The sequence below is a fragment of the Microtus oregoni genome, unplaced genomic scaffold (genome assembly GCF_018167655.1).
Source record: "Microtus oregoni isolate MIOR12 unplaced genomic scaffold, Mior012 000024F_ref0000369, whole genome shotgun sequence".
NCBI lineage: Eukaryota > Metazoa > Chordata > Mammalia > Rodentia > Cricetidae > Microtus > Microtus oregoni.
In genome coordinates this window covers 16,674,660-16,700,637 of record NW_024543083.1, presented here as the reverse complement: position 1 = coordinate 16,700,637, position 25,978 = coordinate 16,674,660, and the positions used below count along the sequence as shown (strand labels likewise).

Below are 25,978 nucleotides of genomic sequence, written 5' to 3'. Positions count from 1 at the left end.
GTCTGGAGTTTGTGATCAGAGATGCAGAGAGTCCCCCGACTGACCACCCCTTGGGCTAATAGGGACCTGCAGAGAGCCTGGGAGAAAACCTACCAGGACCACAGGAAAAAGGTAGGAAGACATGGGCTAGCCTCATGCTGGGCTTTGGGGTGCTGGGCAGAAACCAGGGAAAAAGGACATGAACCAGGAAGATAGAGGCTTTGGGGTACTGGGTTTTGGGGTGCCTGATAAAGACCAGAGAAGCAGGGCACAGGTTCAGATGGTCAGAATGGCAGTTTCTTTTTTTATTAAAAAATTGTTTTATGCATATGAATGTTTGCTTTCATGCATGTCCGTGTGCCCCGTGTGTACCTGGTACCTATGGAGGCCAGAAGAAGGTACCAGCTTCCTTGGAATTGAAGTTACAGACAGTTGTGGGTGCTGGGATTCAAACCCAGATTCTCTGGAAGAGCAGTCAGCATTCTTAACCTGGCTAAGCATCTCTCCGGCCCCAGAATGACAGTTCCTATCGGGGTTCTTCATTGTGTCACAGTGTGTTCTTAGAGTACCCAGTTTCCCCCGAAATCACCTTAGGACAAAGAGCTGTGTGTCTGCTCCTGGTCCACATTGCAGGCACCAGAGGAGAATAAAGTCTGCCTGCCCCTGGAAAGGCAAGAGACAAGGATTATTTCTAACCCAGATGAGGATGCAGATGTTGCTTAAGAATGCCATTAAGTGGGGCTGGAGAGATGGCTCAGAGGTTAAGGGCACTGACTGCTTTTTCCGGAGGAGCCAGGTTCAATTCCCAGCACCCACATGGTGGCTCACAAACATCTGTAATGGGACCTGCTCCCCATTCCCTCCGATGCCCTCTTCTGTCGTGCAGATTACATAAGAATACATGAATAAAATAAATTCCATGAAGGAGCTCTACCTTCCTAGTGGGCACATCTGCTAATGGCATTTCCATCAGTTATGGTGGAAACCCTTGAGGGAGGATGTCCTTGACTCTGGAAACCAGGAATGGGGTGATTCTCTTTACTAATTTTCAGGGGTTGCCCCAGGTACCACATAGACAGTCAATCCTATTTCCTCTGAGCTTTCAGGTGTCACCCTAAGAGGTCAGCTCATTGCCAGGTTCACTTGATGCTCCACCTCCCTGGCCGCAGGAGACCGCCATGGAGCACTCCTCCCAACTCTTTCAAAGGTCTGAGCTAGCTTCCTGACATCTCAAACTTCCTCGCTTCCCTTCTACAAGAAGCATATCGTGGTCTTCTGGTTTCCTGTCCATACCCCCATGCTGCACACACAGCTTCATCACACAGCGCCTGTTCCACCTGCTCTGTTCACGCCTGTTCACTGTGGCATTATCAACCTCTAGTAATTGCTTAGTGATGATATCACACTAAGAAGCCAGAATCATTGACTGTTGTTTCTGTGAGTGATCTTGGAGACCAGCCCTGTGGGAAGTTGTTCTTTTGTATCCCAGGGACTGGCCCAAACCCTTTGAGATAGACAGTCGCCTGAGCTTATGTGTGGGACCAGACTCTACACCTGAGCGTAGTCATAAAACAAAGCTGTTTGGAAATGGTCGCAGTGGAGAAGGCTGAATGAGCAAATGGAACTCAGTGAGGTGGACAGTCGGTTGGGGCCCTGAGGTGTTTGGGAGCATTGACTTGTGGCACAAATACACAATTTTTGAATAATGTGCCAGAAATACCCCAGAAGCCTATGACTGGGGTTTCTGGAGAACCTGATCTGGCTATGACTACCAGCAGAACCAGTAGACGGGGAATCCACAAGTCTGACTCAAAGGTGAAGGTGCTAACACGTGACAGAACAAACCCTGAGTCTCACTGAGAAGGGAGGAAGCGAAGGCAGAGACAAGGACGGGAAGGGAGAGCACGCAAGGTCCAGGGACCAGCCTTGGGCTTTACTGATGGAAAATCTAAAGAAAAGGGGTTGGGATGAAGCACACTAGCTGAGGAAATAACCTCGGAATGGAAACCATGGCGACGGAGGGTGTGGAGAGTTCAGATGCTAAAGAGGTCAGACAGTGGAAGCTAGTGGGACATACCCACAGGCGCAAGATAAGGGAGGGGAGACTGTCAGAGTTGGGGTGTCTATTGCTGTGATAAGACACTATGACCAAAGCAACTCGGAGAAGGAAGGGGTTATCTGGCGCATCCTTCCACATCATAGTCCAACATCACAGGAAGTCAGGACAGGAATTTCAGGCCGGAACGGAAGCAAAGACCACAGGGAAGCATCGCTGACTGGCTTGTTCCCATGACTTTCTCAGCCTGCTTTCTTATACACCTCAAGACCACCTGCCCAAGGACGGCACCGCCCACAGTGGGCAGGCCCTCCCACATCAATCATTAATCAAGAAAATGTTTCACAGTCCTGTCTACAGGCAATCTGATGGAGGCATTTCCTCACCTGAGGCTCCTCTTCCTAGAGATGTCTATGTTTATGTCAAGGTGACAAACAGCACAGGGACAAAGTGTGACTGTGACCCGGATACCAAGGGCCCTGTTAGATGAAGACAGTTATGAGCAGGTGGAAGAAGGGTGACGGGGCGTGGCAAAGGCCAGAGATCCCTCTCTCACACCCCACATTCAACTAGTTTGAAAAAAAAGCCAATCCATGTTCCACGTGAAGAGTAGGGATCTCAGCTTTTCAGGCAGTTAGAGCTATATTGAGATTCTCTGAAAACACAGAGAGTTTGATAAAACAGAGAAAAGAGAACGGAGTACCCCAGTCACCTCTGACACCCCAGGGCCACCTCTAGAGTCTCAGTAGTTACTTTAGGAGCTGAGTGCCCGTTCCAACTCGCTCCCACTCTTCCGCAAGCGCCTCTATAGCGCACACATCCTTCTGTCTGCTGCTTCTTTTGGAAATGCGACTTTCTCCTTCCCCGTCTGCCGGGCATCCGCTGCTGATGGAAGGGTCTGCAGATCTGAAGATGCACCGATAAAGCCTGCACTGATCTGTTCTTTCCCGGACTAGACAACTTATAAACAGCAGGCATTTATTTCTTACAGTTCAAGAGACCACATGTCCAAGATATTCAAAGATCTGGATGACTCAGTGTTTGCAAAGAGTGGCTTCCAAGATGACAGCCTTAATGGGGCAGGTGGATTGCTGATGGCTGTTTTATAAGGGCTTTCATTTCATTCACGAGAAAAGAAACATCATGACTTAATCACTTCCCCCAAAGGCTCCGCTTCTTAATACCACCACGGGGAGGATTAAGCTTCAGCATGAATCATGGGCGATCACAGAGGCAAACCATAGCAACCTTCGAAACTGAAATAAAAAAGAACCAACGCCTAACAAAAAAAAAAAAAAAGAAAGAAAGAAAGAAAAGAAAGAAAAATGAAAACAAACCTGAATATCCAAACACAGTGGTACGAGTACAGAGGTGTAACGTGCCAGTAGCAAAAACAACAAAGGGAGAAGAAAGGAAGGAGATCTATAAGAAGGAATAATAAGGGGCAGTGTCCCCCACATCCAGACACTACAGCAGAGATCCAAGGAGCCCAGAAAATGCCATAAAGCAATCTCAAATACACATAGGCATGCATATTATATTTGAACCTCAGAAAAATAAAAAGTAAGAAACAATCTAAGGTGTTCGATGGATGTCCCGGCGGATAAAGCACATTCTGCTATGATGGCCTGAATTTAATTCTTGGGACCTACATAATGGAAGAAGAGAACCAACTGTCATGTGTCCTCTGACAAGCTGTGGACTGTGTTCATGCATGCAAACAGACACAAATATGTCATAAGAGATTAATTAAATACAGAGAGTCACAGTGGCTTAGACTGTGTAGGTCTTCAGTGATACAGGAGCAGGGGAAGTAATAGGATTTAGTTGTAGTAAGGTAGTGCACTACCCATGATTCATGGGAAAGTTATTTGAATTAATATTAATATTAATCCTCCCTGTGATGGTAGTAAGTTGACTGGGATGGTTGCAAATGTATGTCACAAACTCCATAAAAAATAGTCTTTAAAATGTCTAACTGGTGTAGCTGGAAAGTTGTGTCAGTGGTTAAGAGCACTGGCTACTCTTGCAAAAGGAGGACTTGGGTTAGGCTCCCAGCACCCACGTGGAGGCACACGTCCAATTCTAAAGGATCTGGTGGCCTCTTCTGGCCTCCTCGGGCACCAGATACACATGCAGTACACATATATACAGGCAAACTACTTGTACAAATAACATAAAATTAATATTTTTAAAAGATTTTTTTATTTATTATACATACAGTGTCCTGCATGCATGCATGTTTGCAGGCCAGAAGAGGGCACAAGGTCTCATTACAGATGGTTGTGAGCCACCATGTGGTCGCTGGGAATTGAACTCAGGACCTCTGAAGAACAGCCATTGCTCTTAAACGCAGAGCCATCTCTCCAGTCCTAAAATTAACATTTTTAAATTTCAAATAAAACGAGAAAAGGCAGAAAACTAGTAGAAAACAAAAAAGGAGCAATGGACAAGGCCAATGGATGGAACATAGCAGCAAATGTTACAGACGTGACTGCTACTGGATGGTCACATGCCTTGTATGTCTGTAGTCTAAACGCAACAAGCAAGTGACAGAGATTGGAAGCCAGGAGAGCCTCCTCAGGTAAAGGTTCTGGTCACCAAGCCCCATGACCTGAGTTTGATTTTCTGGAACTCACATGATACAAGGAAAGAACCAACTTCTGCAAATTGCCCTCTGGCCTCCACACACACGTGACAGCATGTACACTCATGCATGTGTTATAACGTGTCCACCCCAACACACAATAATGGATGAATGTTTTTGAAAAAGGCAAATTATCAAAGTGGATCAAAAATATATTTAAATACATATGGGTATGTGTGTGTATGTTGATCATAAGTAGTTCACGTTAGTCTAAAGATACATAGACAACGAATAAATGGAAAAGAATACACCATGTTAACACTCATTAAAAGGAAGCAAAAATAACCGTTTTTAATCTTCGGCAGAGCAGACTTCAAAACAAGGAGTGTTATCAGGGATGAGAAAATCAGTGTATGATTACAACGGGGTCAGCCCTTCCAAAGGACAGCAGTCCTCGACATGTTTGCTGCTAACAGTAGCGTCAAGTCCTGGGACAAGGAGAGTTAGAATGGCAAGAAAAATGATGGATTGAGAAGGGAGGACCACAAAAGGACAATAGAAGGCTAATGTACTCCAATTACATTATGTGAGTATATGAGAACAGCTACAGTTAAACATATGATGATTTTTAAAGGGGAAAAGGAAATGCATGGTGCTACTGTCCTAGCAAGAAATTCTAATACCTTCAGTCAGAAATGAATCACCAGGCAGGAAATCAGTAGGGAAATGTTTGAACTCAGTTAACACTATTAGCCCACTGGATGGCTTGGATTGAATAATTTTTCCTATACAAAACCAAAGAAAGGGGAAGGCGGCCGGAACACCGGGTGGCGGAAGGCGGCCGGCAGGGACCGACTAGGACAGGCTGGAACTGGCTGGGACCGGAGCGGCAGCAGAGGACACAGGCTGCTGGTGGCGGGAACAGTCCCAGCAGCAGAAGCAGGCTGCAGGGACTGCACGCAACACCGAGAACAGATCGCCCCACTACAATTAAACCAAAGAGGTAGGCCTTCGGTTGGGGAGGTCCCTGGCAAAGGAGGAGCCGGGTCCTATTCCTGAAGACCCTTCTGAGGGGTGAGAGGGATCTTGGCCCCCCCGGCAGGAACCAGGAAACAGAGCAAGGGCATTTTGTAAGAGGAGCCCCTGGCCAGCAGGGAAACCTGAACCAGTTTTAACAGACCCCTTAGATAGCATTGATAGGAGGAGATGGGCAGGCGCCAAGGAAAGAATTCACCCAATAATCTGAAAAACAACATGAAAACACCAGAACCCAATGATCTTACAACAGAAGGTCTCCAACACCCTAACACAGAAGAAGTGGAAAAAATTGACTTTATGAAAGCAGTAGAATCCCTTAAACAACATGTGAAAAATGCCCTTATAGAAATGGATGAGAAGTATAACCAAAAATTTGAAGAAATGAGTAAATTCGTACATAACACCCTGGGAAACCAAGAAAGAACGATCAAACAGGTAATGGAAACAGTTCAAGAATTGAAAACTGGCCGGGCGGTGGTGGCGCACGCCTTTAATCCCAGCACTCGGGAGGTAGAGGCAGGCGGATCTCTGTGAGTTTGAGGCCAGCCTGGTCTACAAGAGCTAGTTCCAGGACAGGAACCAAAAGCTACGGAGAAACCCTGTCTCGAAAAATAAAAAAAAAAAAAGAATTGAAAACTGAAATGGAATCAAGGAAGAAAACACAAACTGAGGACCAGCTGGATATGGAAAATCTAGGTCAACGAGCAGAGCCTACAGAAACAAGCATAATCAATAGAATACAAGAAATAGAAGAAAGAATCTCAGATTCTGAGGATACCATAGAGAAAATAAATGCTCTGATCAAAGAAAACTGCAAAGCCAACAAATTCTCATCACAAAACATTCAGGAATTATGGGACACAATAAAAAGACCAAATCTAAGAATAATAGGAATAGAAGAAAGAGAAGAGTCACAGCTCAAAGGCCCAGAAAATATTTTGAACAAAATTATGGAAGAAAACTTTCCCAACATAAAGTAAGATATTCCTTTGAATATTCAAGAAGCATACAGAACACCAAACAGACTGGATCAAAGGAAAACATCCCCTCGCCATATAATAATCAAAACACAAAATATACAGGTTAAAGAAAGAATACTAAGAGCTGCAAAGGAAAAAGGCCAAGTAACGTATAAAGGTAAACCGATCAGACTTACACCTGATTTCTCTATGGAAACAATGAAAGCCAGAAGGTCCTGGATAGAAGTACTGCAGAAGCTAAGAGACCATGGATGCAAGCCCAGACTACTATACCCAGCCAAGCTTTCGTTCACTATAAATGGAGAAGTCAAGACATTCCAGGATAAGAACAAATTTAAACAATACGTAGCCACGAACCCAGCCCTACAGAAAGTAATAGAAGGAAAACCGCAACCCAAGGAATCCAACATTGCCAACACTGCCTACAATAACTCAGGCATCTAGCGACCCTGCACTAGCACAACTCAAAGAAGGGAGACACACAAATTCTACTTCCAAAAACAATAAGAATATCCGGCATAAACAACCACTGGTCATTAATATCACTTAATATTAATGGTCTCAATTCACCTATAAAAAGGCACAGGCTGCCAGGCGGTGGTGGCGCACGCCTTTAATCCCAGCACTTGGGAGGCAGAGGCAGGTGGATCTTTGTGAGTTCGAGACCAGCCTGGTCTACAAGAGCTAGTTCCAGGACAGGCTCCAAAACCACAGAGAAACCCTGTCTCGAAAAACAAAAAAGGCACAGGCTAAGAGATTGGATACGAAAACAGGATCCAACATTCTACTGTTTGCAAGAAACACATCTCAACCACAAAGACAGGCATCTACTCAGAGTAAAGGGTTGGGAAAAGGTCTTTCAAGCAAATGGTCCTAAGAAAAAAGCAGGTGTGGCCATATTAATTTCTAACAAAACTGACTTCAAACTAAAATCAATCAGAAGAGATCGAGATGGACACTTTATACTCATAACAGGAACAATTTGTCAGGATGACGTCTCAATCCTGAATATTTACGCCCCTAATATAAAAGCACCCACGTATGTAAAAGAAATATTACTAAAACTCAAGGCAGACATCAAACCACACACACTAGTAGTAGGAGACTTCAATACACCTCTCTCAGCAATGGACAGGTCAATCAGACAGAAACCTAATAGAGAAGTAAGAGAACTACTGGAGGTAATGAAGCAAATGGACTTAACAGACATCTATAGAACATTCCACCCAAATAGGAAAGAATATACCTTCTTCTCTGCAGCCCATGGAACCTTCTCAAAAATTGACCACATACTCGGAAACAAAGGAAACCTCCACAGATACAAAAAAATATCAGTGTCCACCTGTGTCTTATCAGATCACCACGGATTAAAGTTAGAAGGCAACAACCACGCTACCCCCAAAAAACCGACAAACTCATGGAAACTGAACAGTCAACTACTGAACCACACCTGGGTCAAGGAAGAAATCAAGAAAGAAATTAAAGTCTTCCTTGAATTTAATGAAAATAAAGGGACAACATACTCAAACCTATGGGACACTATGAAAGCAGTGCTAAGAGGAAAGTTCATAGCACTAAGTGCCCACTTAAAGAAAACAGAGAAAGCATACATCGGAGACTTAACAGCACACCTGAAAGCTTTAGAAAAAAAAGAAGCAGACACGCCCAGGGGGAATAGAAGACTGGAAATAATCAAACTGAGGGCAGAAATCAACAAAATAGAAACGCAGAAAACAGTCCAAAGAAGCAATGAAACAAAAAGTTGGTTCTTGGAGAAAATCAACAAGATCGACAAACCCCTATCCAAACTAATTAAACGACAGAGAGAGAACACGCAAATAAATAAGATCAGAAATGAAAAGGGGGACATAACCACAGACACAGAGGAAATTCAGAGACTCATTAGATCTTACTACAAAAGCCTGTATGCCACAAAACTAGAAAATGCAAAAGAAATGGACATTTTTTAAGATAAGTGCCACATACCAAAGCTAAACCAAAACCAGGTGAACAATCTAAATAGACCTGTTAGTCGCGAAGAACTAGAAACCGTTATCAAAAATCTACCATCCAAAAAAAGCCCAGGACCAGATGGTTTCAATGCAGAATTCTACCAGAACTTCCAAGAAGAGCTAATACCTATACTCCTTAATGTATTTCACAATATAGAAACAGAAGAGTCATTGCCAAATTCCTTTTATGAAGCTACAGTTACCCTGATACCAAAACCACACAAAGACCCAACCAAGAAAGAAAATTACAGGCCTATCTCACTCATGAATATTGACGCAAAAATTCTCAATAAAATACTGGCAAACCGAATCCAAGAACACATTAGAAAAATTATCCATTATGATCAAGTAGGCTTCATCCCAGAGATGCAGGGCTGGTTCAACATATGCAAATCTATCAGTGTAATCCAGCATATAAATAAACTGAAAGAAAAAAACCATATGATCATTTCATTAGATGCTGAAAAAGCATTTGACAAAATTCAACACCCCTTTATGATAAAAGTCTTGGAGAGATTAGGGATACAAGGGTCATACCTAAATATAATAAAAGCTATTTACAGCAAGCCGTCGGCTAACATTAAATTAAATGGAGAAAAACTCAAAGCCATCCCACTAAAATCAGGAACACGACAAGGATGTCCACTCTCTCCATACCTCTTCAATATAGTGCTTGAAGTTCTAGCAATAGCAATAAGACAACATAAAGGGATCAAGGGGATTCGTATTGGAAAAGAAGTTAAGCTCTCGTTATTTGCAGATGATATGATAGTATACATAAGCGACCCCAAAAACTCTACCAAAGAACTCCTACAGCTGATAAACACCTTTAGTAATGTGGCAGGATACAAGATCAACTCCAAAAAATCAGTGGCCTTCCTATACACTAAGGATAAGGAAACAGAGAGGGAAATTAGAGAAGCATCACCTTTCACGATAGCCACAAATAGCATAAAATATCTTGGGGTAACTCTGACTAAGGATGTAAAAGATCTATTTGACAAGAACTTTAAGTCTTTGAAGAAAGAAATTGAAGAGGACACCAGAAAATGGAAGGACCTCCCTTGCTCTTGGATTGGGAGGATCAACATAGTAAAAATGGCAATTCTACCAAAAGCAATCTATAGATTCAATGCAATCCCCATCAAAATCCCATCAAAATTCTTCACAGATCTGGAGAAGACAATAATCAACTTTATATGGAAAAACAAAAAACCCAGTATAGCCAAAACAATCTTATACAACAAAGGAGTGTCTGGAGGCATTACCATCCCTGACTTCAAACTCTACTACAGAGCTACAGTATTGAAAACAGCTTGGTATTGGCATAAAAACAGAGAAGTCGACAAATGGAATCGAATAGAAGACCCTGACATTAACCCACAAACCTATGAACACCTGATTTTCGATAAAGGAGCTAAAAGTATACAATGGAAAAAAGAGAGCATCTTCAACAAATTGTGCTGGCAAAACTGGATGTCAACCTGTAGAAGAATGAAAATAGATCCATATCTATTACCATGCACAAAACTCAAGTCCAAATGGATTAAAGACCTCAATATCAGTCCGAACACACTGAACCTGATAGAAGAGAAAGTGGGAAATACTCTACAACACATGGGCACAGGAGACCACTTCCTACGTATAACCCCAGCAGCACAGACATTAAGGACCTCATTGAATAAATGGGACCTCCTGAGACTGAGAAGCTTCTGTAAAGCAAAGGACACTGTCGCTAAGACACAAAGGCAACCCACTAACTGGGAGAAAATCTTCACCAACCCTGCAACTGACAAAGGTCTGATCTCCAAAATATATAAAGATCTCAAGAAACTAGACCGTAAAAGGCTAACCAACCCAATTATAAAATGGGGCATTGAGCTGAACAGAGAATTCTCAACAGAAGAACTTCAAATGGCCAAAAGACACTTAAGGTCATGCTCAACTTCCTTAGCGATCAGGGAAATGCAAATCAAGACAACTTTAAGATACCATCTTACACTTGTCAGAATGGCTAAAATAAAAAACACCAATGATAGCCTTTGTTGGAGAGGTTGTGGAGAAAGGGGTACACTCATCCATTGCTGGTGGGAATGCAAACTTGTGCAACCACTTTGGAAAGCAGTATGGCGGTTTCTCAGGAAATTCGGGATCAACTTACCCCTGGACCCAGCAATAGCACTCTTGGGAATATACCCAAGAGAGGCCTTATCATACAACAAAAGTATATGCTCTACGATGTTCATAGCAGCATTGTTTGTGATAGCCAGAACCTGGAAACAACCTAGATGCCCTTCAATGGAAGAATGGATGAAGAAATTATAGAATATATACATATTAGAGTACTACTCAGCAATAAAAAACAAGGACTTCTTGAATTTTGCATACAAATGGATGGAAATAGAAAACACTATCCTGAGTAAGGTAAGCCAGACCCAAAAAGAGGAACATGGGATGTACTCACTCATATTTGGTTTCTAGCCATAAACCAAGGACATTGAGCCTATAATTAGTGATCCTAGAGAAGTTAAATAAGGAGAACCCAAAGAAAAACATATAGGCATCCTCCTGAATATTAACCTTCAGCAAGCGATGAAAGGAGACAGAGACAGAGACCCACATTGGAGCACAGGACTGAAATCTCAAGGTCCAAATCAGGAGCAGAAGGAGAGAGAGCACGAGCAAGGAACTCAGGACCGCGAGGGGTGCACCCACACACTGAGACAATGGCGATGTTCTACTGGGAACTCACCAAGACCAGCTGGCCTGGGTCTGGAAAAGCCTGGGATAAAACCGGACTCTCTGAACATAGCGGACAATGAGGACTACTGAGAACTCAAGAACAATGGCAATGGGTTTCTGATCCTACTGCATGCACTGGCTTTGTGGGAGCCTAGGCAGTTTGGATGCTCAACTTACTAGACCTGGATGGAGATGGGGGTTCCTTGGACTTCCCACAGGACAGGGAACCCTGATTGCTTTTCAGGCTGAGGGGGGGGGGGGGACTTAGTTGGGGGAGGGGGAGGGGAATGGGAGGCGATGGCGGGGAAGAGACAGAAATCTTTAAGAAATAAATAAATTTAAAAAAAAGAAAAAGAAAAAAAAGAAAGAAAGGCACAGTTAATGAAAGAAATAATAGATAAACTGAGTTTCATCAAAATTCAAAATGCCTCTTTGCGGTGAGAAACAATGTTGCGAGAGACAAAAGCCCCAGCCTGGAGAAACGTTTGGAAAGCATATATGTGATAAACAACATTTCCCGAAATGTACAAAGAACCCCTAAACTCAACAGAAAGAAAATAATCTAATTAAGACTGAGTAGAGATTCCCAGATGATGTATACAGATGGCAAGTGAGCCTGTGAAAAACACTCCACCTCATTTCACGTGGAAAAGGCAGAGTAAAACGATAATTAGTAGCGCTACACTCCCATCAGAATCCCCATCCCTAGGGACCTCCACATGGCATCCAACTATTGGAAGCCTCTGCCAGACTGTCCCTTGGGTTCCTAATGACTCTTCTGTATACAGGCATAAGTGATCAAATTGCTTAGCACTGGGGACTAGCTTAACCCTCATTCTCATTCTCCTGAGAGAGGTCCAAGACTGGGACCAAAATTTCTAGACCTCTAACTGTATAATCAGCCCCCTGGTGACGGGCCTCCATTTGAGGCCAGGCAGGAGCCTCATCACCAGCTGGCTCGCTGGCTACCACCAAAAAGATACCTGTAGTTTTTGAGCGATCCAGGATTCCAGCTCTAGAATGACAGGAAAGGGGATGAGAAGACTAAGCACACCTCTTCTCATGCCTGTGCTGAGAGCAACAGAACATTCTGGAAGATCACAGTAGAAGACCTGGACAAACAGAAATGGGTACAACATTTTTAAGAATAAACCCTTGATGCACAAATATAGACGTTTCCCTTGAATTGTTTTGAATCCTCAGGAAGACCCACTGTTTTATTGTTCCCCCTGGGGCTAGACACATTCATCATCAAGCTTACCTGGTAGCAATGCATGCATACTCAGGAAATACCGAAAAGAAAGTATGATGGGAGAAGGCTCACCTATGATAGCAAATGCTAAACCCAACACAAGGCTCTGGATCTAAGCACGTGACAGCGTTCAGCACGGACAGGAGACAGAACAAAGGCCCAAAGTACTCAGCCGCAATTGCTTCTGAAAACCAAACGATACTAAAAGTGGTCCCTGCAGACAGCAGTAATCTTCTCACTGTCCCAGAAGCTTGGCACACACAATCAAGGTGCTTCACATACAGGTGTGTGTGTATGTATATACTGTATATACATGTATATATAAATAGACATTCATAAGGATATCTGTGGATCTTACTGCAGTGTCCCCTGGTGGTAGAAGCAGAAGACGGAGAACTTGTGTCCTTCCATGGGGAGTGAAGAAGGGGCACCCTTTGATACGAGTCTCTTTCACAGGAGCTCGGCTCCAGCTCCGAGCAAGACCTGCCCACAGGGCTGCATCCTTGCTCTGCACTGAGGATTAAGTTTCTAGCCCGTGAGCCTGAGGGCACGTTAAGACCACACCGGTCTCTTAGTCTATCTGGGCTGCCTGTAACAACAGAGATTTATTGTTTATAGCTCTGGAGGTTCTAAGTCAAAATGCTGGCAATTGTAGTGCCAGGCCAGGGCTGGTTTTATAGATGGTGCCTTCCCGCTGGGTCCCTCTCACTAGGATCTCTTAGGCCACTTAGCCCGTTTAGGGAGGCCCTGACCCAGAGCCTCCTCACCTCCCAAACACTCTACCTCCTAATCTTTTTTTTTTCTTTTTATTAAGAATTTTTTTTTATTTTTATTTTTTTATTTAAATTTATTTATTTATTAAGGATTTCTGCCTCGTCCCCGCAACCGCTTCCCATTTCCCTCCCCCTCCCCCGATCAAGTCCCCCTCCCTCATCTGCTCGAAGAGCAATCAGGGTTCCCTGACCTGTGGGAAGCCCAAGGACTGCCCTAATCTTAGGAGTTAAAATTTCAACATACGAAGCTGGAAGACACGAGTGTTCAGGCCCCAGCCAGAGCGTATCAAGCAACGAGAAAAACAGTACTGAGCGAGAGAATGCCCTACACAGAGGAGAAACCTGGGTCTGTTCTTGCCTTAGCCTGAGCAAGCAGAGAGTTATTCCTCACCATTCTGAGGGACAAAGTGCCTGGCAGGGTTCAGTTCTTAACAGGGGTGGCTCCATGCATTGCAAACAGCACACTTTCTCTCAGTTCACATGACAGAGAGGACCAGTGCTCTCCCTTCATCTTGTGACGGGCTCTGACTCCCAGGCTTTGTTCAGATTCACCTCCCTCCAAAGGATCCCGTCTCTGCACTCAATTCCTGGGATTGGAGCTTCAGTCTGGACCCTCAGGGTTTAGTGTCTTTAGCCCACATACTCTGATTGTAGATTTAAATATAAGTCAAGAGGCCGGGTCGTGGTGGTGCACACCTTTAATCCCAGCACAGGGAGGCAGAAGCAGGTGGATCTCTGTGAGTTTGAGGCCAGCCTGGTCTACAGAGTAAGTTCCAGGACAACTAGGGCTGTTACACAGAGAAACCCTGTCTCAAAACAACAAAGTGTGTGTGTGTGTGTGTGTGTGTGTGTGTGTGTGTGTGCGTGTATGTGTGTGGAGAATGTGATGACACATGCCTGTAACTCCAGCAGCACTCTGGAGGCTGAGGGGAAGATCAAGATTTCAAGGTTAGCCTAGGCTGTGTCTCAAAAAACACAACCAGGCATGATGGTGCACACTTCTAATCCCAGCACTCAGGAAGCAGAGGCAAGCCTGGTCTACATAGTGAGCTTCAGTACAGTCAAAGCTACATAGTTAGATCCTGCCTTTAAATAGCAAGCCAAAAGACTAAGTATAAAAATAATTAATATTAGCCGGGCAGTGGTGGCGCACACCTTTAATCCCAGCACTCGGGAGGCAGAGGCAGGTGGATCTCTGTGAGTTCGAAACCAGCCTGGTCTACAAGAGCTAGTTCCAGGACAGGCTCCAAAACCACAGAGAAACCCTGTCTCGAAAAACCACAAAAAAAAAATTAATATTAACTTCTCAAGTACTAGAAGATGGGAAACTTATTCTATAAAATCAGAGTAGAGAAAATTTACTAACCATAAATCAAAGCCCTTTGGGAAAAAAAGAAAGAAAACTGATAAACTTGACTAATAAAAAGATTTATAGCATGGCCCCCAAAATAAACAAAACAAAATCAAGTATAAGTAGAAAAAATAACTATAATTTACATCGAGTTCATATGTAAACAAACTCTAAAACTAAGGAAATGAAAGTAGATAAGCAATAAGAAAAAAGTCTTCAGGAGTTCAGACAGCTTTTAGCCTCTGGAAAAGATGGCCGACCACTAATAATAGATACATGCAAATTAAGCTCGCCCTCTAAGGCTGTTTCTCAACTCTGAGGTTGGTGAGGAGCCCAGGCGTCATTGGCAATGCTCTGGGGAAAGAGCCTCCACCACGCTCTGCCGGGCTGTGTGTGAAAGGCAGAGCCCCGTGGGGGAACTGAGCAATACCTCATAAAATTGCACACACGTTTATCCTTTACCCTAGCAACTCCAATCCCAGATAGACTGGCAAATGCACAAAGACAAATTGCAAAAGATTTTCATTGCAGCTTTTTTTTTTTTTGTAATAGCGAAATTGGAACCAATTCAAATATCCGTCAGTGGGCACCTGGGTCAATAGGGCTCTTTACCCATAAGGACTGATATACAATTGTATAAAGAGTAAGGAACTTCTCCGCAGGCTACTGTTCAGTTATTTCTGGAATGTAGTGTGTTGTGGTTTGGATATGGTTTAAGGTTTCCTAAAGCTTTATGTGCTGAAATGTGAGGCCCATCGTGAGGCCCATACATCTTGAGGGTAGACACTTGATCTCCTAGGATGTTCAGGGGGAAAGCCTGCGGGAGTGACTTGGATTAAACAATGCCAGTAGGATGGAGCCCCAGAACTGAATCCTGGTGGTTTAATAAAAACAAAGAGATGGTTGGAGCTTTGTCTCCAAGGTGGAGCTCTAGCCTAGCATGAATTGATCCTTGACTTCATCTGTATGTGTCGATGATAAACAGATGACAGATAAATGATAGTGGATGGATGAAAGGCCAGAAAAGCCTGTGGATGTGCATGTACACACATGGGTGAATGGGGGTGGCAGCTGTGTGACTGGGTCTTTTGTGGGGCCCCTGGTAGTGGGACCAGGAATTATCCTTGGTGCATGAACTGGCTTTTTGGAGCCCATTCCCTACATAGAGATACCTTGCTCAGCCTTAATGTATGGGGGAGGGGCTTGGTATGCCAGGCTTTGTTGAGTCCCCAAGGGAGGCCTTACCCTCTCTAAGGAGTGGATGGGAGGGTGGGAAGATATGCGGGGAGGGGGAGGAGGGGGAGGAGAGGGAAGGGGAACTGTGATTGGTACGTAAAATGAATAAAAAGGTTAAAAAATAAATAAAATAAAAATAAAAACTCCCATCACCTCTGTAAAAAATATGTAATAATAATAATCTTGGGGGTGACACAGAACCTGCTCAAACTGCCCCAGGTGTCTCACTGCCCACTCTGTGCCGCAGGTCCTGAATGCCCAACCACTAGTGGACACTCACCCACCACAGACTTATGGCCACCTCTGCCTGAAGTTCAAGAAACTAAAGGTATGTGCCACCTCCTCTTCTAACCACATTCCCAGCTTACAAGGTGACGTCAGTTCAGAGCCTCTGGACTGGGAGTAGACAAGCTCTTTGGCCTTGTCAAAAGCCAGGTGTCACCTAACAGGCCAGCTGAACTGAACCTGCCTGATGGAGCTGGCTAGTGACTGTACCAGAACCTTTCCTGACATTGCCCTGCAATGGCACAGACACAGACAGGTAACTTTAGAGCAATTTGTACAGTTTGGCTCCAGATAATTAATTAGCATCATCGCTTTAAATTTGCTGGCCCCTTCCAGATTTGTGTTCCTTGAAGCGTGGGTCATGGGTGAGAGGGAGCCACACATGATCATGCCTGAAGTGGTGTGCCCCACCCCCCCAGCAAACGGAAAGTAATTGACTTTGTCAATCCGTCGAACACAGTTGAAGGGCAGCTGAACACCAGCAAGTCCATGTAAAAGCTGAAAGCAGGCCTTAGTGGTCCTGCCACTCTTCTGACAAGATGGGGAGGAAAGAGAAGAGAATTCCCCAAGGAATATGGCATATTGAGCAGCAAACAAGAGAGTCCATCTCAAACAAAACAGACCATGAAGGTGGACAGCCAAGGTTGTCCTCTGACCTCCACAGGCAGGCTGAGACACATGAACACACATATGCTCACACACACACATGCTCGTACACACACATGCTCGCACACACATACGCTCTCTCACACACACGCACTTTTGCACACACTCATGCACACATGGTGCAGGAGGCTGTAGGCATACTCTTTTCTTCCCTCTGGAATTAAGTATACACTTCTTCTAAGCAGCACAATTCTCTCCTGACATAATCCCCCAGCTAGCACAGCCGCCACATGTCAGTTTAATAGACAGCTTAAATGCACACGATACTATAACTCCTTGCTGTGGCAGCCCAGCCCAGTGTTTTTTGCAACCCAAGGATGGAGTGGTCTCCCTGCTCTTGTCTCAGGGCCCAGGATTGAGGTGCCCCCTGCTATCTGCTGCTGACACCTCAGGGGACCTATGGAGTGTGGCTTTGAAAAGGATGTATGGGGGAACCGTGTGCTATTGAGGGGTCCCTGTGTCCGCAGGTGGAGGAAGAAAGGCTCTCCATCATCAACAGAGACAACTGGCTGCTTCTGCAGAGGGTAGCCTCTGCCATGAGAGCCAGGGGACAGACTGATGGCGGAAATAACTTCACACACAGAAGGTAATAGAAGGGCCCTTGTCTTAGCCAGCCCCAGACTAGACCTGGGTTCAAGGGCAGGGAGAGAGTCGTGGTGATATAGAGGTGAGGTGTTCTGTCCAGTCATAAGAGCCAAATTCAAAGTGCCTATAGGCTCCCTGACTCACAGGGTCACAGCGATGCAGGCTTTCCTGCAGATGCTCCTGAACTCTTTAACCCTTTAGAGTTGTTTCCAGATTCATAAGGCGCTAAGGTATATCAAGGCACAAGAATAGGCCCCAGGTGACAGCTGCCCAGCCACATGCCTGCTGTGCTCCAGGAACTGCCCATAGTACCTTTCCAACCTCCATCCTCACAATGACCAGGCAAAGCAGAGGCTGCGAGGAAACTGAGGTACAGTGAAGCTGCACAACTTGGCCAAAATCGCCATCACTGTAGAGGGTGCAGAGTGTGTCCAAGTCGCAGAGCGCCCGACAGCCTTGCAAAGTGTTAGATCCTTGTCTGGCAGAGCGCAGAGGGCTCAGCCCTGATGCCCTGGTGAGAGCATGGCTGTCCCCTTTACGCTGGCACTGTCCTCTGAAACATGTGGTTTCTTCCAGCTTAGAATTCTGCTTCCCAAGAGGATGAAGGGCAGCAGGCCTCCATGTTCCGGGAAACCAACCTATGAACACTCGCATGAGTCCTTTATCCTCCCTTCTGCAAAAGGAGCGGTGCTCCATCCTTGGTAGCTATATACCCTGGGAGACCTCTCTGGCCTTCCTGCTTTGAGTAGAGTCTTGCTGGTGACCATACAGGGTCATAGCGATGCAGGCTTTCCTGCAGATGCTCCTGAACTCTTTAACCCTTTAAAGCTGTTTCCAGATTCATAACAGACTAAGCTACAGACCAGCACCCAAGCCGCCAACTTAGGCAAGAGACAGAGGTGCTGTCAATGGGATCCTGTCTGCTTCACGGGCACTGAAAATGGCATGATTTATAAAGTATAAATACAGCTGGCCAGTTTCTTAAGAAAAAGCAACAGTCAACACTTTGAGAGAAACTATTCAGCCAATAACTAGATATTTACTCCTGACTTAATCTTTCTGTCTTCACTGAGATACATATGGTACTTGGTAAACAGTATCTTACAGTAAAGGCATACAGTTTGATGGGTTTGATACATCACACACTGAAACCCATCTCTTTTTTGTTTGTTTTCTAGATGAATTTCTCTGTGTAACCTTGGTTGTCTGGAACTCACTTTGTAGATAAGGCTGGCCTTGAACTCACAGAGATTCACCTGCCTCTGCCTCCCAAATGCTGGGATTAAAGGCATGTGCTTGAAACCCATCTCTTTAGTGAAGATGGTGCATGGCACCCTTGCCCCCAACTCTTCTAGTGCCAATCATGACAGCCAGGCTCCGGAGGTTACAAGGAATGTGGTTGGCTCTGTTACTGTATGCATGTTCTACAGAATGACATTGATTTATTTTGCTATTGTTATTTGGTTTTAGAAGACAGGGTTTCTATATAGCCCTGGCTCTGCTTCCTGAGTGCTAGGATTAAAGTGTGTGCCACCATGCCTGGCTAGATTAACACTGTTGAGGACATTGTTGGGTCATCTTGGGCTGATGAGCGGCACCCTCCCCTGTAAGCCATACTCTGTTCATTACCTATTGAGGAATATTTTAGTTTGGTTTTGGATGGTACTAACAAGGTTACAAAGATCATTTATGTTAAAAAAAATTGTATCTGTGTCTTCAGAGACCAACAACTCAGTAGAAAACAGAGCATTCAATTAAGCCATCAGAGAGGGATCCTCTGAAGGAAAAGGAGAAACTCCTTGGACACGCACCCAGCGAAATCGGCGACAAGTATTCAACAGACAAACAACCAAAGTCAACCATTTAAAGCAGTGCTTCTCAATCTGTGGGTCTCGACCCTTTGGAGTTGAAAGACCCTTTCACACAGGTCACGTATCGAATATCCTACATATCAGATATTTACACTGTGATTCCCAACAGTAGCAAAACTGTAGTTGTGAAATAGCAAGGAAATAATTTTATGGCTGGGGTCACCACAACATGAGAAACTGTATTAAAGGGTCATAGCATGAGGAAGATTGAGAGCACTGGCTTAAAGGTTTTGTATTACACATGAGAAAGCATTTAGTCAAAAATATCTATCACAACAAGGGAGAAAGGTTTGAAGTGTGCCTCACCCAAGCTGGAACTTCATTCAACCTTGGAAGCTGTGTGGAGCCAAGGCTAGTTCTACTCCACAATGATCTCTCTAAAATATGCACCTGTACCTGGTTTGAAGCATTTAACACTTTCAAAACAGGCTAGACTCCTCCTGTGTCTGTCTGCCGGGCTTCTCCACAAGGTCACTGGGTCTTCCTCCCCTTCTTGCTGTCAACCTTCCTTCGAGGCTCTGTTCAACCTTGCCCCCTGGCTGCCTCCACTCACCTTTAGGGGCATGACATCATTACCCACTCGGTGCCCACTCCTCCACTGGGCAGAAAGCATCCTGGCACATGGATGGAGAGGGATGGTTTGTTCATGTTTCTCAATGAGAAGCAAACGAGAACCCTGACATCACCCAGAGCCCACCAAGCCTGGTGATACTTGATCCTTTTGTGAATGCGGAGTGAACTTCTGTACCATAACTCTGGGTTGATGAAAGAATGTGTGTATTCCTTTCTGGAGTCTAAACAGGAAGACAAGAGAACAGGAGCCTATGGAAGCGCGGAAACGAAACAAAGTCATCCTGGAAAGACTTGGAAGCTCAGAGCCCTGGTTTGGAGCACAGAGATGGTGGGAGGACCAGGATGCCGTGGCCAGACGCACCCACAAATGTAGACGCACCTGGAGAAAAGGTACCTGTGGTTCTTGTTGTAAATATGCATCCATCTCATTCTTGACTTCTTCAGGTTCATTGCACTTACATCCACTAAGCCTTCGCTGTCCAGTGCCTCCCACACACTTGTCTGTGGGTAGTTGTCTCAAGTCGCAAAAGGCATAGTGAAGCCTGGGTTAGTTCTCTCCCAGGGAATTCACCCATCTTTCTTCCCAAATTTACAAGGAGATAAAATGAGTTCAGCTGATTGGTTACAGGCTCAGGAGCCAGGGACAGTTGGTGAGAATATAACCTGAACAGATATTATGCTTCAAAACTCATTATTTGACTATCCGAATTACCTGTTCTGCGCAGAATCCAGGACAAAAAAAAAAATACTACAAGCTGGAAGAATTTGCTAGAAAACTTATACTCTAAACCCTTCCTCTTCATCTAACCCAAATCACTGGCAAGTTCTTAATTCTGAATGAAGAACAATTTCATTCTGCCATCATTATTCTTACAAATGCCTCAATGAACCAAGGTAATTGGGGGTTTTAAATCTTCGCTCACTGTCCTTACCCATGATGCTGTTTTCAAAACCACGTCTATTCTCGGGAAATGTGCAGATACCAAATTAATAATAAGTATGCCAGGACATAGAGCCTGCCCTGATCAAATCCCAGGCCAGAGATTCCATCCCACAGACCCCATCCCTGTGACACCTGGTCTTCTAGTCCCCACTGTCCCCATAAGCACTGAACATGGCTCATATTGTTTCCAGTTATGTGATCTTTTATTATTTGCCTGGACATTTCTTCTAAATTTCCCGAGACTGTGACTGTGTTCTCCCATATTTTTTTCTTAAGTTGTTAATAAAAATGGAATTTTTATACATTGTGTAAATTTGTTATCAAAGGATTTTAATTTTTTTTTTAAAACAGAATTTCACTGTGTTGTACAGGCTGGTCTTGAACTCAAATCCATCTGCCTCAGTCTCCCAATTACTAAGACTGTAGGCATACATACCCTGCCTGGCTTCAAAGTTCATTTTTTTTCCCAAACACATTGAAAGTTTAAATAAATAAATAAATAAAAACAGTGCTGGGCGTGGTGGTGGACACCTATAATTTCAGCAGTCAGGAAGCAGAGGCAGGCAGATCTCTGTGAGTCTGAGGCCAGCCTGGTCTACAGACTACAGAGTGAGTTCCAAGACTGCTGGGGTTGTCACACAGAGGAACCCTGTCTAGAAAACCATAAATAAATAAATAAATAAAATTTAAAGACCCACTTAAAAATTAGTATTTCCTCCTCTGCCAACCTTTATTTAAGTCTTATTGTTAACATCTCTGTGTTGGTTTTATTTAAGGTAGCCTTTAAAGACAAAGATGAATTTTGCCTCTTTAGCTGAGAACAGAGATTTTACTTACTTAATACTATGCTTGCTCTCATTTCTGGTTCTTCTTGTTTTCCTGGGGGCTTCACCCCAGCCCCTGGCAGAAGACCCCTCCATGGAGGTTTAAGAAAACCCACGGAAGGTAACCCCCTCCCCAGGGAAGGACAAGACCACTCCCACAGGCTATTTAAACTGCCCCCCTCCCCGAGAATGAACACGTGGTCTCGGGTTTTGAGAGGTCTCCCCTTTCCTTTCTTTCCCTCTAAATGCTTTCTGGGGACCACCCGGGAGCATTGCATTAAACATGGGCATCTTTAAATTCGGTTTAATTTGGTCTGATTGGAATTATTTGCAGCGGCTGAGAGGCTCGTCTTAAGAAATACCTAAGACTTCTATTTGTTTATGCCTTGTTTTTCTCCCGTCCTTTTCATACTTTTCATAGCGTTGATTTGTGGAAGGGGGAGGGGGGCTTTTTTGTTTTCCAATGGAAACGTTTAGAAAATGCGCAGAGGTATGGCTCCATTCAACCAGTCCTTTGTTTGCTTGGACCCGCTCACTCTCCCTGCTCTGTGTAAAAGGAAGCCATAGAGCTGACGAGAAAAAGAGACCTTAAGGGAGACACAAAAGGGAAGGCTCTTAGGCTTGAAAACTGTCCTGTAGCTACCGCCCACAATCTACACTCCACTCCACGTAGGATGTTGTCAGCCTTCCGGGGCTCTTGGGGCCCCCTCTTAAGGGCAACCCCAACCTCCTCTCCAACACTCAGCTCTGGGCCTATGGGGCCTTCGTCAGTGGCTCTGGACTTTTCCTCTTCGTCAAAGACAGGAAACAGCTGCCGCTGCCTTAGTCTGTGGTGGGGAGGCAGCTTCCTGCCAGGGCGGGAGCCTTTCGGTCCATCGCATGCATTTCCAGGACCTACACTCTGTGCATCCACGGGAGAAAGTGCGGGACCTAGGGCTCCAGGGTTGCAGATACCTCAGCCCCAAGCCTCTCCCCAGTTTTGGGGTGCCTTGCTCTTAGGTGACTTCACTGTTTTTTCTTTATTTTGGTTTCGATTTTGTTTTGTTTGAGTCAGGGTCTTACCCTGTAGTCCTGGCTGGCTTGGAACTTTGTAGATCAGGTTAGCTTTGAATTCACAGAGATCTGCCTGCCTCTGTTTTTCAAGTGCTGGGATTAAAGGTATGTGCCACCTCATTTGATAGGTGCCCCAACCTTTTATAGAAGTAAAATAAAATAATATATAAGTACAATCGTGTCATCTGAAAATGGCAGGTATAAAAAAAGGAAAGGAATTCATTTTATAGATTAGAAGCCCAGAATGCAGGCTGCTGGCTGGCCAGCTTGCTCTGGAACTCCCCTTGGCCCACTACAAACTGGATCTATCATGAGCCTCCCTCAGGCAAGCTGGAGAAGAGCATCCTCTCCCAGCCACTGCTGCAGCTTCTCCCTCAGAGCGGCTTCCTTCCTAACTCCGATGAGAGCAAGCACTGTGCTGTCAGGAGGAAGATTTCTATAAGATGATCCAGTAAATACTGTTGGCCACCCCAGTGCTTACTAGAGCCTAGGTTAGTGGAAGCTCATGGCCTCTACAGTCCACACACAGACACACACACACACAGACACACACACACACACACAGACACACACACACACACACACACATCATACCACACCACACCACACACACGATCACAATGAGAAACTAAACAAAATGAACTACACCTGAGTGGTGGAGCTATCGACAAGCTCCAAGTTCTTCTAGACAGTTCCACGGTTTCAGACAAATACTCAGTTCCCAGCACACACAGTAAAGATAGCTGGGCCTCACTCAGCTCCTGCACCCATGTCAGGATTCAGTGAGCAGTGTTTGGTAAGGTTCCTGACCCTAGAAATGACACGTTTTAGCTTGTCCTTCTTTACCACATGCTTCTACCATATGAGTCAAAACTGGGGTGCAGGTGACACCTAGAAGCCAACAGTCAGTTTTGCTGACATGGTGTGAGAAAAGACTCTACAGCAAAATTGAAGTTGCAGAAATTATCGTCTGACTGCACATACATCCGAGGAAGATACCCAGTGCCCAATATGTGCATGAAAAGGTACCCAGTGTTGCTGGAGAAGTAGAAGTCAGTACCACAGTGAGAAACCCTTCACACTGGCTACGCTGGCAGACGACAGCGTGTGTGGAGAGAGACTGGGAGCCAGAGAGGTGACGATGTGCTTGCTCTGCAAACACTTTGCTGGTTCCTCTAAAAATCAGCAATTCTACACCCAAGGAGAGAAGAGAATCAGAAGTACAAGTACGCATGAAACCACACATACCTGTGTCTGGAGCAGCATTCTCAACAATAGCCAAATGTCCATAAAGTGACGAGTGAGCAAACCAAATGAGATAAATCTGCACGGTGGGATATTTTTTTTCCATAAAGAAACCCGAGGTTGTGCATTGCTACACAATGGATGGAGCTTAAAGACGCTGGTGAAAGAGCCAGATGCAGAGTGGCACGTGTATGAAATGCCCGGATAGGCAAATCCTAAGGGCATAAAGACTAGTGGCTATTGGGAGCGGGAAGGGAGAATTGGGGAAAATCATTACGGAATATGGTTTGGGGAGAGTTGGTGATTAAAACATTCCCACTTGTACCGTAATTATAGCTGTACATGTATGAATACCTCCAAGCCTCTAAAGTATTCTCTTTAAAAGGTGGCTTTTAGATATAGAATTACTGGATTTCAGTCAAGTCATTATGAAAAAGAAGACATGAGGCAGCATGGTGAGAGGTAGAGGGCCACAGGATCTGGACTTCAAGGTTAACCTCAACTACATAGGAAGTTCAAGGGCAGCCTGGGCTATGTGAGACCTTGTTGCAACAAGCAAACAAAAAGCCAGATACAACAAAAAAAGACTATCTAGTACATTCTAAATAAGAGATTGTTAATTAAATGCTCCACCCCCCACACATTCTAGAGAATTGGCGGGTTTTTCTGTTCTTGCCTAAGGGTTTTTTTGTTTTTTTTTTTTTTTTTTTTTTTGTCTCACAGGAGCTGAAACTGACTCTCAGCAAGGAGACGGTCTCATCTGGATGCCCAACCTGAAATGGAAAGGGTGAAGATTCAGAGCCCAAACACCCTAAGAAGCCCAGCGGCCAGAAACACTGAGAGGGCCTTTCTGGGCTTTCCCTGGGAAGGGGTGGGGACAGTTGTGCATGTGTGCGGGTCTTGGAGTGGTGGCCTAGCATCTGAGGTCACGGTGGCTTCTGTGTGCCTCCAGGGACAGCAGTGAGTGAGGGCCGTGACACAGCACCCTGGAGCTTTGTGGTCACAGCCTTCGCTAGATGACACAGCACAGCTATTTATTGTGTTTCTTGGACTGATAACCAAAAACAAACCATGCAGAGTAACACCGGAAGTGACCGGATATTGAATTAGACTTTCTTTTCTAGCTATTAATACTTTTGCTCAGTTACCATGAGTTCAAGTGGTTGTATGTAATTCCCCTAAAATCTTTGTGACTGTAACTTTACCAAATATATAAATAAATCAAACTGAGAACTTTAACCCAGATCCAGAACACATGACCCAAGAAGTAAGGACCCAGTGAATCTTGTAGAACAATTAGGAAGTCTCTAAGAATCCCCAACCTGAGTATTTTCCCTGTTTTAAGGTAAGATCACATTTAAACTATCCTGTAACAAGGAGCTGGTAGTCTTTCTGCCTCAAGAAGTCACTGAAAAACTCATGCACACTTTTCCTCTTCATCCACCAAAGTCCTGTGGGAGTGGGGGTGGGGGCCTAGGAAGTGAGGAGGAAGCATGCTTCATGTAAGCTGGGAGCAGCCCTTTCTGTGGAGAAACGTCCGAGTAACTATTGTGTGTGTGTTTGTGTATGTATCTTTTTCTTTATGCTCAAACCCTTTAATGTATACTTAAAGGTCAGTAGCAAATCTAATGCTGGTTCCCCAGACTACAAAGAACCTTCATTACAGAACCTAAGGGTCTTCAGTACATTGCACAAACATGGTCCTTAAATCATGGAACTTGGAGTCAGGCAGGATGTGGGCTTTAGCTCTTTGGCTGTGTCGCTGGACATTGTAAAACTTCTCATCTGAGCAGCGAGTGCAGCTGGAGTCTACCTCAGGCAACACACACGTGCCTTGTAGACACTGAAGCAATGACCCAAGCGCCTTCTTAACCATCCACTTCTCTGTCAGGTAGGACAGAAAGGTGACCTCTTAGTAGCATATGTG

The 25,978-nt window shown here is 44.7% G+C and overlaps 1 protein-coding gene across 2 annotated transcripts; it reads left to right on the top strand.

The window, feature by feature from the left end:
* Positions 1 to 25,274, top strand: Cfap97d2 (CFAP97 domain containing 2). 2 transcript variants are annotated; one of them, XM_041674029.1, is made up of 5 exons: positions 1 to 111; positions 16,254 to 16,334; positions 17,425 to 17,543; positions 20,207 to 20,376; positions 24,775 to 25,274. In XM_041674029.1, exons 1-5 carry the CDS (start codon positions 22 to 24, stop codon positions 24,840 to 24,842), a joined length of 528 nt encoding a protein of 175 aa, XP_041529963.1. In that variant the 5' UTR covers positions 1 to 21; the 3' UTR covers positions 24,843 to 25,274. The 2 variants fall into 2 exon arrangements, with proteins under 2 accessions (XP_041529963.1, XP_041529964.1); XM_041674030.1 differs by lacking the exons at positions 20,207 to 20,376; positions 24,775 to 25,274 and having other exon boundaries at positions 17,425 to 17,547.
* Positions 25,275 to 25,978: the final 704 nt, after the last annotated feature.